The sequence below is a fragment of the Herpailurus yagouaroundi genome, unplaced genomic scaffold (genome assembly GCF_014898765.1).
Source record: "Herpailurus yagouaroundi ecotype Mexico unplaced genomic scaffold, PumYag 195, whole genome shotgun sequence".
In the NCBI taxonomy this organism is placed as follows: Eukaryota; Metazoa; Chordata; class Mammalia; order Carnivora; family Felidae; genus Herpailurus; species Herpailurus yagouaroundi.
Window position 1 is genome coordinate 6999923 of NW_024412426.1, and position 15778 is coordinate 7015700.

The 15778-nt window shown below is 36.6% G+C and overlaps 1 protein-coding gene across 4 annotated transcripts in view; it reads left to right on the plus strand.

Moving 5' to 3' along the window:
- TOR1AIP1 (torsin 1A interacting protein 1) overlaps positions 1–15446 on the plus strand; it is a 44093-nt gene extending 28647 nt beyond the window's left edge. For 2 of the 4 annotated variants that reach the window (XM_040446468.1, XM_040446469.1), the window contains 3 exons: positions 10020–10064; positions 10418–10474; positions 13065–15446. In XM_040446468.1, coding sequence (XP_040302402.1) covers positions 10020–10064; positions 10418–10474; positions 13065–13852 — 890 coding nt within the window. In that variant the 3' untranslated portion in view covers positions 13853–15446. The remainder of the gene's footprint in view (positions 1–10019; positions 10065–10417; positions 10475–13064) is intronic. The other 2 variants (XM_040446470.1, XM_040446471.1) reach the window with 1 other exon arrangement.
- Positions 15447–15778: the final 332 nt, after the last annotated feature.

Sequence of the window (15778 nt, forward strand, 5' to 3'; positions counted from 1 at the left end):
AAAGCTCCATCTCTTGCTCAGAAAATGACTAACTATAATTGACAAAGTTAGCTTGTGTAAACAAACCTCTGTGGCTTTGTTTTACCATCAGTAAAGTAGTGGTGGTCATAATTCATTGTTCCCAACAGTTGAAGTTTTACCCCACATGTGAGTTCTTCAGTCTAAAACTGAAAAAACTTTCTGTCCTTGCCTTATTGTTGGCTGTCATTCCTTATTGTTGTATGTACCTGGTGTTAGAAAACTATTTCTTCTTACAATTTGCTCTTCCCGACCTGTTATAGTTAGGAAAGCAAATATTATTTAGCTTACTAGGATTTTGCTTGTAACCAGTATCAAAATTAAAACTTACTCTGAAGATCTAAGAAATAAACTCTTGGAAGTAAAAATGGATGAGTTTAAGTATATTTTCTATGAAAAACTCAGTTCTTATTTTATTTCTTAGTTCTTAACTACACATTCCAGGTAATTGATAACAGATATATTTCTTCCAGGTAACTGTAGTACACTTTGTTACCAAAAATATATAATTTTTATTTCCTCTAATAAGACATTGTGCAAATGCAATGCAGAAGGGAAAATAATTATACTGAAGATCTGATTAGAATGCAGAAATAGATTTTTTTAGTTGCTAAATTAATAGGTAAGGCTTAGTCTGTTTGCGTCCCTGCTTTGTCTTAGTGTATTTATTTATTTATTTATTTTTAAAATTAAAAAAAAAAAATTTTTTTTTTTTCAACGTTTATTTATTTTTGGGACAGAGAGAGACAGAGCATGAACGGGGGAGGGGCAGAGAGAGAGGGAGACACAGAATGTGAAACAGGCTCCAGGCTCTGAGCCATCAGCCCAGAGCCTGATGCGGGGCTCGAACTCACGGACCGCGAGATCGTGACCTGGCTGAAGTTGGACGCTTAACCGACTGCGCCACCCAGGCGCCCCATGTCTTAGTGTATTTATTATGGCTTAAATATCTGCATACTGATTGATAGCCATCTACCACATATACAGAGCTTTGAGAATTATATAGAAATTATATGCCAGAAGTTTGCACACTGAGGTGCAGATAACAGAATTTTTTAGACCTTTAGCTACATAAGAACTTTAAGAACAGTGAACATGAAAATATTTTTAGTGAAAGTAGAGGCCTGCAGTGATTTTCATATGGACTGACAGATTCCTCTTTAATCCAAGATCATTTAAAATGGTTTTTGCTTAGCATTCTAATAATTTCATTATTTCATTAAGTTTATATTTCCATCTTCTTTAGTGAGAAAAAAATTAATTTTTAGATTTAGGTGTTCACAAACCTGGGACTTTCACATCCTTATTGTCAACCCATGATAGCACAGTTCCTTAGGTAGACAGGTCCCAGTTTGGGTTTCTGCCTGTTTTCTAGTCTTTTGGAGAAGATAGAATCACTGTCTTTATTTTTCCTATTTCCCAGGTAATAAAACAGTGAGAATAGGGAAGAGTATCTAGGGAGAGAGAGGTCAGGCCTCTATGAGTCTGTGCCTCATTGATATACATGTTTTGGAACCTGTCTCTGAAAGTAGCACAGAGGAATGCCTGGGTAGCTCAGTTAGTTAAGCAGCCAACTTCAGCTCAGATCGTGATCTCACAGCTTGTGAGTTTGAGCCCCACATTGGGCTCGGTGCTGACAGCTCAGAGCCTGGAGCCTGCTTCAGATTCTGTGTCTCCCCCTCTCTCTGCCCCTTCCTGCGCATGCTCTGTCTCTCTCTCAAAAATAAATAAACATTAAAAAATAAAAATAAAATAAATAAATAAAATAAAAGTAATTCAGAGATACAAAGGAGAGTTTGGAATTAGAGCTGCAGTCCCAGCTCTTCTACTTACTAATTGAGTGACCTTGGTAAAGCCACTTAACCTTTGTTAAGGTTTTCTTACCTTTTCTTACCTTTAACGTGGGGACAATAGTGCCTATGACTGGTTATTCTAATTATCTTGTTATATATGTGAACACAACTTTTTACGTCTGAATACCAAATGCATAATTACTAATTAGTAAATAATTACTAAATGATTACTTATTTATTGTTAACAATATATTGTGTAATAATCAGTAATAACAACTGTGAAAGATTCATGTCCTCTGCACTTGACTTTTATAGAGTGATTGTTACCATACTCTTCTGACTGGAAAACCTTAAGCTTTATCTTTTGAAAAGGTGTGTGTGGGGGGGGGGGGGGGTATGTGTGTGGTGTGTGTATGTGTGGTGTGTTTTTTGTTTTTTGTTTTTTTTTAGGAATTTCTGTCACTATTTCTGATGATATTTTTAATAAGAAGAGGGATAGAGATTACCTCTTAGAGAATGCTGTCTGCCTGAACAGTATATACCCTGCTTATAAGTTTGTGTTCTATGAATTTTATATATATTACATATGTTAGATAGTAACTGTTATTTAGCTATTCTTTATCATTAAAATCATCATAGAAGAGCACTTAACAGAATTTTCTTACATTATCTCATTTGATCTTTGCAACCATGGATTAAGATATACAAGATAAACATTTTCTTGATGGATTTTTTTTCTAAGACAATTGTATTATGTTTCACATGCTCTTTCACTATTGGTTCCTCTACTTGGTGTCCTCATATAGTAACTTTTTAAAACATTTTATTGAGGTATAATTGGCATACATTTAATGTATTACAGGCTTGATATGCTTGGGGATGAGTATACATCCGCAAAACTATAACCACAGTCTATACTGTTAGCGTATCTGTCACCTCCAAAAGTTTCCTCTCACCCTCTTTATTTATTACTATGTGTGTGTATGATAAGAGCACTTAACATAAGATCTACCCTCTTAGCAAATTTTTAAACATATGGTACAGTATTGTTAACTATAGGTACTATGCTTTGCAGTAGATTGCTAGCACTTAGGCATCCTGTATACCTGAAACTGTGTACCTTTAACTAAAATCTCCTCATTTTCCCTTTCCCCTCCCTCCTACAACCACCATTCCGCCTCTCTGCTTCTGTGAACTTGACTATTTTAGATTCCTCACAAAATGAATTTTCAGAACTTACAGCTATATTGTCTTATATGATGCAAAACACTGTAGATTTTATACATATTATTAACACTAGGCATTAAAAATGAAAATACAGTGTAAAAAAGCAATTTGTATTTATTTGCAAGTGTAACAAGTCACGAGTTGATAATGAAGAAGCAGCAGTATGATTGTTTTATGGTGGCCTCGTGTAATCGATACGATTGCCTCATAGTAGCCTAATTGATACACTAATAAATGAATCATTATAAAATTTTTATGGCAGACACTATTACAGTCAGATTCATAATACAGTATTTGGAAACATAATGTTACTTTAAAGAACAAAACGAAACATTCACCTGTGATGATAGGCTGACAGGCAGTTTCTCCAATTACTTAGAGAGAGCAGTATATGGTATCATAATTCCTTGAAAGCAAAGTTAATAAACAGTAAGAAAACTAACCTTATTAATTTTGTATTGATTATCACTCCTCTTATGCCTGGGTAAGGATAGGCTATCCTCTTCCGTACAAGCCTTGCACACAGTGTTCTACACAGTGAACACTTAGGAGAAGATGATGACCCAAAAACACTTCGTACAATTCTTGCCATACAGTTTATTAGATTTTCACACCAAGACACTTAAACACATGCAACAGATCAGTTCATTGTGCTGCGTGATGGTTATTTACTAGTCATTAAGTGGAAGTGCATCATCATAAAGGTCTTCAACCTTGTCATTTTGTGTTGAGTAGGCTGAGGAGGAGGAGGAAGGGTTGGTCTTGCTGTCTTAAGCGTGGCAGAGGCCAAAAAGGTGGAGAACATGGAACAGGAGGCAGGCATGCAAAATACTTAAATTCTGTCTCACTTTTTTTTTTTTTTTGTCTTCTCATTTCTCTAAAAGTGTGTCTATATGGTTCCAGTTTTTCTTCCACCATTTCCTTTAGTTTCAGTACCTCTATCATAAAAGGGTCCTTGTCGTTAAGTCAAAAGCAGTCTTGAATAACTGGCCACATTATCTAATGTCAGTTTGTTTTCTGCCGCTGCTGCTTCTACATCTTCTTCCTCATCGGCTGGCATCAGATGATGCCACATCTCCGTCAAGGAGAAGCACACCTCCGTCAAGTCGTCTTCTGTTAATTCCTCTGGCGTGTTTGTTAGCTTTTGAACTTCTCCAAGACCCATATCTTTTTTTAAATTCCAGTATAATTAACACGCAGTCTAGTTATGTTAGTTTCAGGTGTACAGTATAGAATGACTCCACAGTTACTCAGAGCTCATCACAGCAGGTGCACTCCTTAATCCCCTTCACCTATGTCACTCGCCACCCCCCCACCTCCCCTCTGTAACCATGAGTTCTCAACAGTTAAGGGTCTCTTTTGGGGGGGGGGCACCTGAGTGGCTCAGTTGGTTCAGCTGTGGACTCTTGATTTCAGCTCAGGTCGTGATCTCACAGTTCGTGAGATCAAGCCCCACATAGGGCTCTGTCCTCACTGACAGTGCACTCAGCCTGCTTCTGATTCTCTTTCTCCCTTTCTCACTGCCCCTCCCCTGCTTACACTTACTCTCTCTCAAAATAAACAAACTTAAAAAAATTCTTAAAAAAAATATTTTTAACGTTTATTTATTTTTGAGACAGAGAGAGATAGAGCATGAACGGGGGAGGGTCAGAGAGAGAGGGAGACACAGAATCTGAAACAGGCTCCAGGCTCTGAGCCGTCAGCACAGAGCCTGATGCAGGGCTTGAACTCACATACCGCGAGATCGTGACCTGAGCCGAAGTCGGATGCTTAACCGACTGAGCCACCCAGGCGCCCCAAAAAATTCTTTAAAAAAATTACAGAAAGAACAAAAACAAACAAAAAAAATCTTTTTGTTTGGCTCTTTTTTTCTTTGCTTTCTTTGTTAAATTCCACATATGAGTGAAGTTATGTGGTACTTGTCTTTCTCTGACTTATTTATTTGACTTAGCATTACATTCTCTAGATCCATCCATGTTGTTGAAAATGGCACGATTTTATTCTTTTACACACACACATATATACCACTTTTTTTTTTCTATACCACATCTTCTTTATCCATTCATCTATTGATGTATACTTAAGCTGCTTCCATAATTTGGCTATTGTAAATAATGCTGCAATAAATATAGGGTGCATATATCTTTTCAAATTAGTGTTTTCATATTCTTTGGGTAAATAACCAGTAGCAGAATTACTGGATCATATGGTAGTTCTATTTTTAATTTTTGGAGGAACCTCCCTACTGTTTTCCACAGTGACTGTACCAGTTTGCTTTCCCACCACAGTACAACAAGGGTTCTGTTTTCTTCATGTCCATGCCAACATTTGTTTCTTGTTTTTTTTAAAGTTTATTTATTTTGAGAGAGAAGGTAGTTGCATGTGGGGGAGGGGCACATAGTGGGGTGGGGGTGGGGGCCGGCGGAGAGAGAATCCCAAGCAGGCTCCCCTCTGGTGGCACAAAGCCTGCACAGGGCTCTGTCCCACGAACCGCAAGATCATGACCTGAGTTGAAGCCAAGAGTTAGACGCTTAACCAACTGAACCACCTGGGCACCCCTCTTGTGTTTTTGATTTTAGCCATTCTGACAGTGTAAAGTGATATCTCCTGGTGGTTTTGATTTGCATTTTCCTAATGATGAGTGATGTTGAGCATGTTTTCCTGTGTCTGTTGGGCATCTGTATGTCATCTTTTTTTTTTTTTTAATTTTTTTTTTCAACGTTTTTATTTATTTTTGGGACAGAGAGAGACAGAGCATGAACGGGGGAGGGGCAGAGAGAGAGGGAGACACAGAATCGGAAACAGGCTCCAGGCTCTGAGCCATCAGCCCAGAGCCTGACACGGGGCTCGAACTCACGGACCGCGAGATCGTGACCTGGCTGAAGTCGGACGCTTAACCGACTGCGCCCCCCAGGCGCCCCTATATGTCATCTTTGTAGAAATGTCTTCCTTGTTCATGTCTTCTGCCCATTTTTAATTGAATTATTTTTGTGTGTGTTGAGTTGTATAAGTTCTTTCTATATTTTGGATACTAACTCTTTATGAGATACGTCATTTGCAAATATTTTCTCCTGATCAGTAAGTTGTCCTTTAGTTTTATTGATGGTTTCCATTGCTGTGCAGAAGCTTTTTATTTTGGTGTAGTTCCAACAGTTTATTTTTGCTGTTGTTTCCCTTGCCTCAGGAAATATATCTAGAAACAATGTTGCCTGGACAATGTCAGAGACATGTGCTCTTTTCTAGGATTTTTATGGTGTCAGGTCTCACATTTAGGTCCTTAATTCATTTTGAGTTTATTTTTGTGTATGGTGTAAGAAGGTGATGCGGTTTCAGTCTTTTGCTGTCCAGTTTTCCCAACACTATTTATTGAAGAGATGGTCTTTTTTCCTATTTTATATTCTCACCTCCTTTGTCGAAGATTAATTGGCCATATAACCATGAATTTATTTCTGGGCTCTTTATTCTGTTCCATTGACCTATGTGTCTGCTTTTGTGTGAGTACCATACTATTTTGCTTATTCTAGCTTTTTAGTATATCGTGAAATCTAAAATCCATATCTTGATACCCTTCACCCCCCCACCTTTCTGCCATATTCATGATCTCTCTCATGATTTCCTTGATCAGCTGTGTTGTAAATCCTATAAGATAACACACATCTGGACACAGTTTTCTCCAGCAGGAATTTATTGTTCTGGGTTTGATGGTTTCTTCTATAACAATTATGGCATTATTAAAGTATATACATATGTTAATTTTATGCAATTATGATTTAATACTGTATATTTAGGGGCACCTGGGTGGCTCAGTGAGTTAAGTGTCCAACTTTAGCTCAGGTCATGATCTTGCGGTCTGTGAGTTCCAACCCCACTTCAGGTTCTATGCTGACAGCTCAGAGCCTTGATCCTGCTTCTGATTCTGTGGCTCCCTCTGTCTCTGACCCTCAGCTGCTCATGTTCTGTCTCCCAAAAATAAACATTAAAAAAATTTTAATACTGCATATTTATGTTTGTTTATATTTCCCTCAGCTTCAAATATCACCATGTACAGTCTGGGTGCATAAATTTTGATAAATTTTAACTCTACTGTAATTTGTGTGTATTTTATGGTAGTCAATGATAAAGTAGTATCTACATATATTTTATATACTCATGAAATACTTAACTTTTTCTTAATTTTTAAAAATATTTCTAGGCTATGCATTTCAACTGTGAGTTTTTCAAATTGTTATAAATCTTCAAAAAATTGTTCAGTGTGTTAAAAGTCCACATATAAGTGGACCTGCACAGTTTAAACCTATGTTGTTCAAGGGTTAACCAGATATACCACATTTTATTTATTCACTCATCCATCAGTGGACTTTTAGGTTACTTCCATGTCTTGGCTATCATGAATATTACTGCAGTGAACATAGGCATACAGATATCCCTTCAAGATCCTAATTTCAGTTCCTTTGGGTATATATCCAATAGGGTGATTGCTGGATCGTATTGGTAGTTTCATTCTTCAGTTTCTGAGGAGCCTTCATGCTCTTTTTCCATACTGGCTGCAGCAATTTATATTCCCACCTACAGTGCACAAGGGTTCCCATTTCTCTACATCCTCTGTCCATATACCTCACTCTTGACTTTTGTATAATACTTATCCTAACAGGTGCAAGGTAAAACTTACTGTGATTTTGATCACATAACTCATCACGTTTCAAGTGTGCTGTAATCACATGGTCTGTTTTTGCTTCTGTTGCCTGTGTTGTTGGTGTCATATACAGGAAATCATTGCCAAAGCCAGTGTCAGGTTGCTTTTTCCCTGCATTTTTTCTGGGAGTTTTATGGTTTGGGTTCTTATGTTTAAGTATTTAATCCATTTTGCATTGATTTTTTTTGTGTGTGTATGGTATAAGAGTCCCAGTTTCATTCTTTTGCTTGTGGATATCCAGTTTTCCCAACATCGTTTACTCAAGAGACTGTCCTTTCCCCATTGTGTATTTTTGGTATCCTTGTGAAAGATCAGTTGACCATATCTGCATGGATTTATTTCTGGATTCTTTATTCTCTTCTGGTGGTCTGTATGTCTGTTTTTATGCCAGTACCATACTGTTTTGATTACTCTAGCTTTGTAATGTACTTTGAAGTCAGGAAGTGTGATGCACCCAGCTTTGTTCTTCTTACTCAGAATTTCTCTATTTAGAGTCTCTTGTGTTTCCTTGTGAATTTTAGGATTGTTTTGTATTTCTGTAAAAAATGCCGTTGGAATTTTGATAAGGATTATACTGAATCTATAGATTGCTTTAATGTTTATTCTTGAGTGGGATAGTGTGTGTTGGGGGGGGGGGAGGGCAGAGAGACAGGGAGACACAGAATCCAAAGCAGGCTCCAGGCTCCAAACTATCAGGACAGAGTCGAACGTGGGGCTTGAACTCACGAACTATGAGATCATGACCTGAGCTGAAGTTGGTCGCTTAACCGACTGAGCCACCCAGGCTCCCCTAGACATTATTAGAATATTAATTCTCCAATCCATGAACATGGGGTAACTTTCCATCTATTTATGTCAGCTTTAATTTCTTTTATTAGTATTTCATAGTTTCCAGTGTACAAATCTTTTACCTTCTTTGCTAATAAGTTAATTCCTTATATTTAGTTCTTTTTGATATTATTATAAAGGGGAGTATTAATTTTAAAAAAATTTTGAGTTTGGGGCACCTGCATGGCTCAGTTGGTTGGGTGGCCGACTTTAGCTCAGGTCTTGATTTCACGGTCCATGAGTCCGTGAGTTTGAGCCCCGTGTCAGGCTCTGTACTAACAGCTCAGAGCCTGGAGCCTGCTTTGAGTTCTGTGTCTCCCTCTCTCTCTGCACCTCCCCACTTACACTCTGTCTCCCTCTCTCTCTCTCTCAAAAATAAATAAACTTAAAAAAAAATTTTTTTTAATTTAAGATGTTCTCTGAGTTATGTAAATATTACATGTTATATAATAACTGTATAATGTTATATATTTATAATCAGTATAATATATATTGTAGCTATATGTTATATGTGTTACATAAAATGTCTCATTTGATTCTTGTATATAATAATATGTATTATAATTTAATGATTTCAGGAATAGAATTTAGTGATTCAGTATTATAGTTTTATATTATTATAGTTATGTATTACTATATTATAATATTATATACTATCTCATTTGATCTTTGTAACCATAGAGTAAGGTATTCAAGATAAATATCACTTGATGGAATTTACTTGTTTGTTTTAGTAATTCAGTTGTTAACTTTGGTGACCTAAATTACAAGTTTCTAAATGGTGTTATTTCCTAGGCTACACTAGTAATTGTGAAACAATATGCCTTAAGGTTGATGTCATTTTGTTTCATTTGAGATTTTTTGTCATATAAGCAAAAATAAGGCTATTTCTATACCTTAGCAGTGCTAATTTTATACCTCTAGGTTAGTCCTGTGTTTCTCAAATGAAAGTTCTTGGTAAATACCAGGAAGGTCATTTATATATACGTAAGTTATAAAATCCCAGGCAAGTGATAGATGGCAGTGTTAGCAAATGTAGGTCATATGAATTAGTAACTCTCTCCCTTCTGAGAGTTGCCCTTCCATTTCTTCTCTCTCTTATGTTAAAATCTGTGGTCATGCCAAGAAGCACTGAGGGAAAAAGGAAAAATTTAGGATAATTTTGTTTGCTAAAATAATGATAGAAGTAGAGATTTGATGGAGTCATGAGAAAATTATTTTTGAAATCTGACCACAAACCTAAATAAAACAGAATTGTCTGTTAATAGAAATGGTGAAAAGTTTGTACTATAATTTAAAAAATATTACTGATACTTGAAATGATTAGAAGCACCAGAGTAAATATTTGAATCATTTTGAGTTAGAAAGTAGGATTAAGATTGAGTTTTACCTTAAAACCCCTTATCCAGTAGCTCAATAATCCATAATCCATATTTTGTCCTTTTTTCCCCTTCTTACAGCATCATCACCAGACAGGAGTTCAATATATGGCAGTTTTTCAGATGGTATAATACGTTTTATTTTCTTTTAGTTGTACTTATTTTCTTTGTTCTATTAACTTTGTGCTATAAGTTTCACCACTTCCATTAAATAATTTGGATCAAATAATTTAAGGCTTTCTCACAAAACAAATGTATTATACTAGACCATGGCATGCTGTGAATAATTATGAAAGAAATAACTTTTGAGTCTCAAGGAGCTGTCATTCTAATGGGTGCTTAGATCTTCCACTTTTTCTTCTATTTCTGGCTGATTTCTGCCTCATATTCTCATGGTAGAATTTGTATTTTCTTTCTCTGTTGGAAATACTTATATTATGAACCATAAATTGATAAGTCTTTATTACTTCTATCATTAGATGACAGCATTCAGAAATCAGAACTTGCAAACCAGTTTCCATCAACTTCCAGCCAAAGTAAGTTTTTCTGTTCAGTTTTTATAAGCAAGTTTCTGAAATCGGTCATTCATAATTGTTTTAATTTTTTTTGACAGCAAACAATGCTATTTGAAGAATTGTATTTTAAACACTTAAGAGGAAAAAGTATATATTTTACTAGCAGTGAAATTCTTTAAGGACAAACTATATGAAATAACATCCATAAGACTAAGAATTATCCATAAGACTATCCATAAGACTAAGAGCAAAAGTTAATAAGCAGCACTACTAATAATAACCAAGTGAACCTTGCTGAATCAAAAGAAAGATGGCACATAGCATGACATAATAGGATTACCATGGGTTTTAGAGTCTACAGACTCGACCACTTTAGCCTTCTGTGTAGCCTTGGGGCAAGTTTCTTTAATTCTCTAAGCCTCCTTATTGTCCTGAGTAAGTACTAAGAAAAATCTTCATAGTGACTCTCAGGCTTTGGTCTCCTATCGCTTTCTACTAGCAAAATTAATAAAGAAAATAAAAATAATAAAGAAAAAAAAATGTGAAACCTGAGACCATATTAATGAACTTTTTATGTTGTTACCTTAAAATCCATTGGTCTTTCTTATACTTTGAATGGAATATCATGTAGTGATCATTCGGAAAATACTGGTTCACTAAGTTATGTAGATCTTCCAAATGTTGACACATTTTTAATACAGTATAAAAAGATAACATTTGTTGATATCGCCACCAATCTCAAGACAAAAGTTCTTAAGTATTCAGGAGCTGTCAAGCTTAGAGTGGCAGATACAGTATTTCTACAATCCTAATTTTCACTTTAAACCATGAATTCTGTAATTGGCAACAAATATTGTCAGCTGTTTTTCTAGAAACAACAGACTTACTTTGTTCATCTTCAAGAAAATGTCTGCCAAATACTCAAGTCTGACTAACCATTGTCACTTGTTCTTTTTTTTTTTTTTTTAATTTTTTTTTTCAACGTTTATTTATTTTTGGGACAGAGAGAGACAGAGCATGAACGGGGGAGGGGCAGAGAGAGAGGGAGACACAGAATCGGAAACAGGCTCCAGGCTCTGAGCCATCAGCCCAGAGCCTGACGCGGGGCTCGAACTCACGGACCGCGAGATCGTGACCTGGCTGAAGTCGGACGCTTAACCGACTGCGCCACCCAGGCGCCCCCTTTGTCACTTGTTCTTAAAAGTACTAGTTCAGTTCAACTCAGCTGCACAGAGTTCTTTTCCTTGAGACAACTACTGTGCTGTGCTGGGTAGCAGAAGTACTTTAGGTATATTTCCCAGTTCTTCACATAAAATACTAAGATTTGTGCTCAAGAGTTGAGTATTAATTAAATGAAAAATTTTGCTTTATGAAGCAGTTTCACTGATACCCTTAAATGAATGGGTGTCAATACAAAAACTGTATTAGCACTACCCTGATTCATGCTAAGGCATCAGTTGTTTTTCCCACCATTGCTTTCTTTGCACCATCAATGCAAATGTCCACATGGCGGGAAATGTCAGATAACATCTTAATGTTGTGAGAATAGCTTTAACCTCAAAGACCTCCTTGGAATGATCTCAAGGTACCCACCAGTCACACTTTGAGAACTATTTCTCTAAAAACTCTGTAGTATAAATAAATAGAAGGTATAAAAGTATTATTGTTGTTTTCCTGTTAAATGAAGTGGTATATGAGAAAGTCCTTTATTAAACTGGAAAGTGCTAGGTAAATGTAATTGGTATCATTATTGCCAATAATAATTAAGGATGAGTTGCAAACTCAATTTTTTTAATGTTTATTATTTATTTTTGAGAGAGAGAGAGAGAAAGAGACAGCACATGCAGGAACGGAGGAGGGGCAGAAAAAGAGGGAGACACAGAATCCAAAGCAGGCTCCAGGCTCTGAACTGTTAGTACAAAACTCGACTTGGAGCTTGAACTCAAGAACCGTGAGATCACGACCTGAGCCAAAGTGGGACACTTAACCCACTGAGCCACCCAGGCACTCCATGAGTTGCAAACTCAATTTTACTGGTGTTAACTTGCATTCCACAAAAGATAGGCATCTGCAATTAAAGGGACAGCTACCTATTATAATATATGGAAGATATTCACTTACAGTGCATCCTTTTTTAATCCCTCTGTATACTTCAGAAACATTCCACCTTGGATGATCAGCTACATGAATTCTGAGCATCTAAATTTAAAAATCTATTTTGTATTTTAGTATTATTAACCTTTTAGTATTGTTTATCTCTCAAATATTAATAGTAGTAATAATAGTTTTGCTTTAGAAATTATCTTATTTCTGACTTATGTCATTTCATACATTTAAATTCTAGTTTTTACTCTAAGACTTTTTATCATTTTGACATCGAAGAGACATACGCATATTTACACACATAACTTAAAACCTAGGGGTGTGAGATTTTCTTGAATACACGTGATAAACCTTTCTTTAAGAAAATAAATTACCCGCTCCGTTCTTTAAACTCCTTCCACTTTTAATGTCTATGGAAATTAATATTGGTCTTACAAGTCGTTTGTCCTTGAATCTAAGAAAATGATCACTGGCATTTCTTTTTCTTTTTTTTTTTTTTCCTGAGCAGAAGCAGCTGGACAACCCAAAAGTGCATCTTTTGTCAAGATGAAGTGGTGGTGCCTGCTCGTTCTGGTAGCTTCTTTCGCCATCGGGAGTTTTCTCTTCGTTCGTACTCCTGAGGTAAAAACCACTCCTGTTCAAGAGTTCCAGAACCAGATGAAACAACTTATGAATAAGTACCAAGGTCAAGATGAGAAGCTGTGGAAAAGGAGCCTTACATTCCTAGAAAGACATCTGAATAGCTCCCAGCCTCGGCCTCAGCCTGCTATCTTGCTGCTCACTGCTGCTCGAGATGCTGAAGAAGCACTGAAGTGTCTGAGTGAACAAATTGCTGATGCCTACTCTTCTTTCCACAGTGTCCGTGCCATCCGGATTGATGGGGCGGACAAAGCTACTCAAGACAGTGATACTGTCAAAGAAGAGGTAGACTGGGAACTGAGCAATGGGTTCACGAATGGCCAGAACGCAGCGGTGGTACATCGCTTTGAGTCACTGCCTGCAGGCTCCACTTTGATCTTCTATAAGTATTGTGACCATGAAAATGCAGCCTTCAAAGATGTAGCCTTAGTCCTGACTGTCTTGTTGGAGGAGGAGACACTTGGAACCAGTCTAGGCCTAAAGGAGATTGAAGAAAAAGTGAGAGATTTCCTCAAAGTCAAGTTCACCAACGCTGACACACCCAACTCCCACAAACATATGGACCCGGATAAATTAAGTGGGCTCTGGAGCCGTATTTCTCACTTGGTCCTGCCTGTCCAACCTGAAAATGCCCTGAAAAGTGGCATCTGCTTATAAAGGGTGACAGAAGACAAAATCATGTCTCAAATTCGGAGAATTTTTCAGCCTTTGGAACCAGAGACAGAATTCAGAGCTCTTTATGAAAGAACTGGTTTCTTTTTAAAGGATGTTAAATTCTTAGGTAAACATGGAACATCTAACTCATTTGTTCACCCTAATTATCTGTTATTTGAGAGAATCATTTCCCTGTTTCCATTAAGATCTGCGTTAATGATCCCTGAGGACTACAACTTACACGCAGTCCCCTAGTCTGTTTAGACTCGGGGTTGAATCATTACTGCCGTGTTATGACCAGACCAGGTTGGGGGGGATTGGGCTCCTTCCTATGAATCCTCCCAAGTTTATAAGTTACATTTTTCACAGAGTTTGCTATTAGTAAGGCAGCTCTATAAATGCAACTGTGGGTTTTCCCATTATTCTCTTTTACCATCATTTAGGTGCGAGTTCCTTAGTCAGTTTCCACTTTTAGAAGCAAGAGTAATGAAAGGTCATCTGAGTGTGTTTGGATTGTTTTCTTTGTTTTTGGAGGGCAGGAGAAGGAGGCAAGGAAAAGGAGAAATTGTGGAATGAGGAAGGTAAGGGGGAAAATCTTCAAGATGAAATTTAAAATAAGCCACTGAGACTTAGGTCATTCAGGTATAGCCATATGAACTCTATTCTCAGTGAATTCTGCTGAGGTTTGTTTTTCACGTGTCCTTTTCCTTTAAGAAATGTTTGGTCCTCCCAAGGATTTTAAAGCATGTATATAATAAGATTTAGCATATTTGTTCATTTGACTCTTAAGGGTGTGGTCAGTTCAGAGCAGTTTATTTTGGACATATCCTGAAGCCTTTGTTTTGAATTAAGAAATATAATCGCAGGAATTGGTAAATCACTGGTTAACCGGCTTTCCTGGGCTATCGAAGAAGGATTTGATTTTCTGCGTGCAGTTCTACGAATATAAAGATGTACTATGCACGTGATAAATTTTATTAAGAGTGCCTCGAGCCAAAGAGAAAGCGAACTTTACCATATGTGGAGAATGTTGAGATGTACTACTGTGCATTCCTGTACCGCCGTTGTATTTCAGTTGTAACCTGGCATCTATAACTGACCTTTCTCATCTGTTGTTGACTGCTTTGTTATTCTTAAAATCGTAAGATTCTAGATACACCTTTTTTTTTTTTTAATTTCTACAAACCTTAAATGAAAATACTGTTTTTAGAATACTAGAGGCAGTCATTGGCTTTATCATTCACCTGTTGAGGATCCTCCCATGCCTGGTAGTAGAGTGTGGTCCGGTTCCTTCCAACTAGGACAACCCGTATTCATAAATTTATACCCTTTATTGAAAATTGTTCCTGACTGTCAGAAGTCAGGTCATCTGATTTATAGAGGATTCTAAAAACAAGAGTTTTTGAAAAGGCTTATTTTATACACATATATTATATGGAGAAACACATGTTTTTATTAAATGTTTCGCTGACCAAAATAATTTTAAAGAAATTAATGTTACTTATGTCTTTCAGGAGAAATAATTGTAGCAGCTGATCTGTAAATGACTTTAGAAGCTATTTTAGTAATTTAAATAAATTTACTTTCTTGGTTTGTACTCTGTGTGTCGTAAACTTAATGACGATTCATGAACCTTTTTTTTTTTCTAGTTAATCCTAGAGTTTTCTTTACACTTGAACAATTTTAGTAATTTCTGCTAGGAGAAACAAAGGCCATTTACAAGTACATTGGTTAAAAATATAATCACCATGCTCTTCTGTTTCATCCAGGGATTTTTGAATTATCACTATATTGGAATTAATTTAGGTTTTCCTGACTTGGCAGAAGAATCTACAGCAGTGTTTCTCAAATTTGTCCTTCTCCCCTCCCTAAAGAGTGTTTTCAGATTTTTTTTTCCCTAACCATCTATCCCCTTGAAATTTTAATACC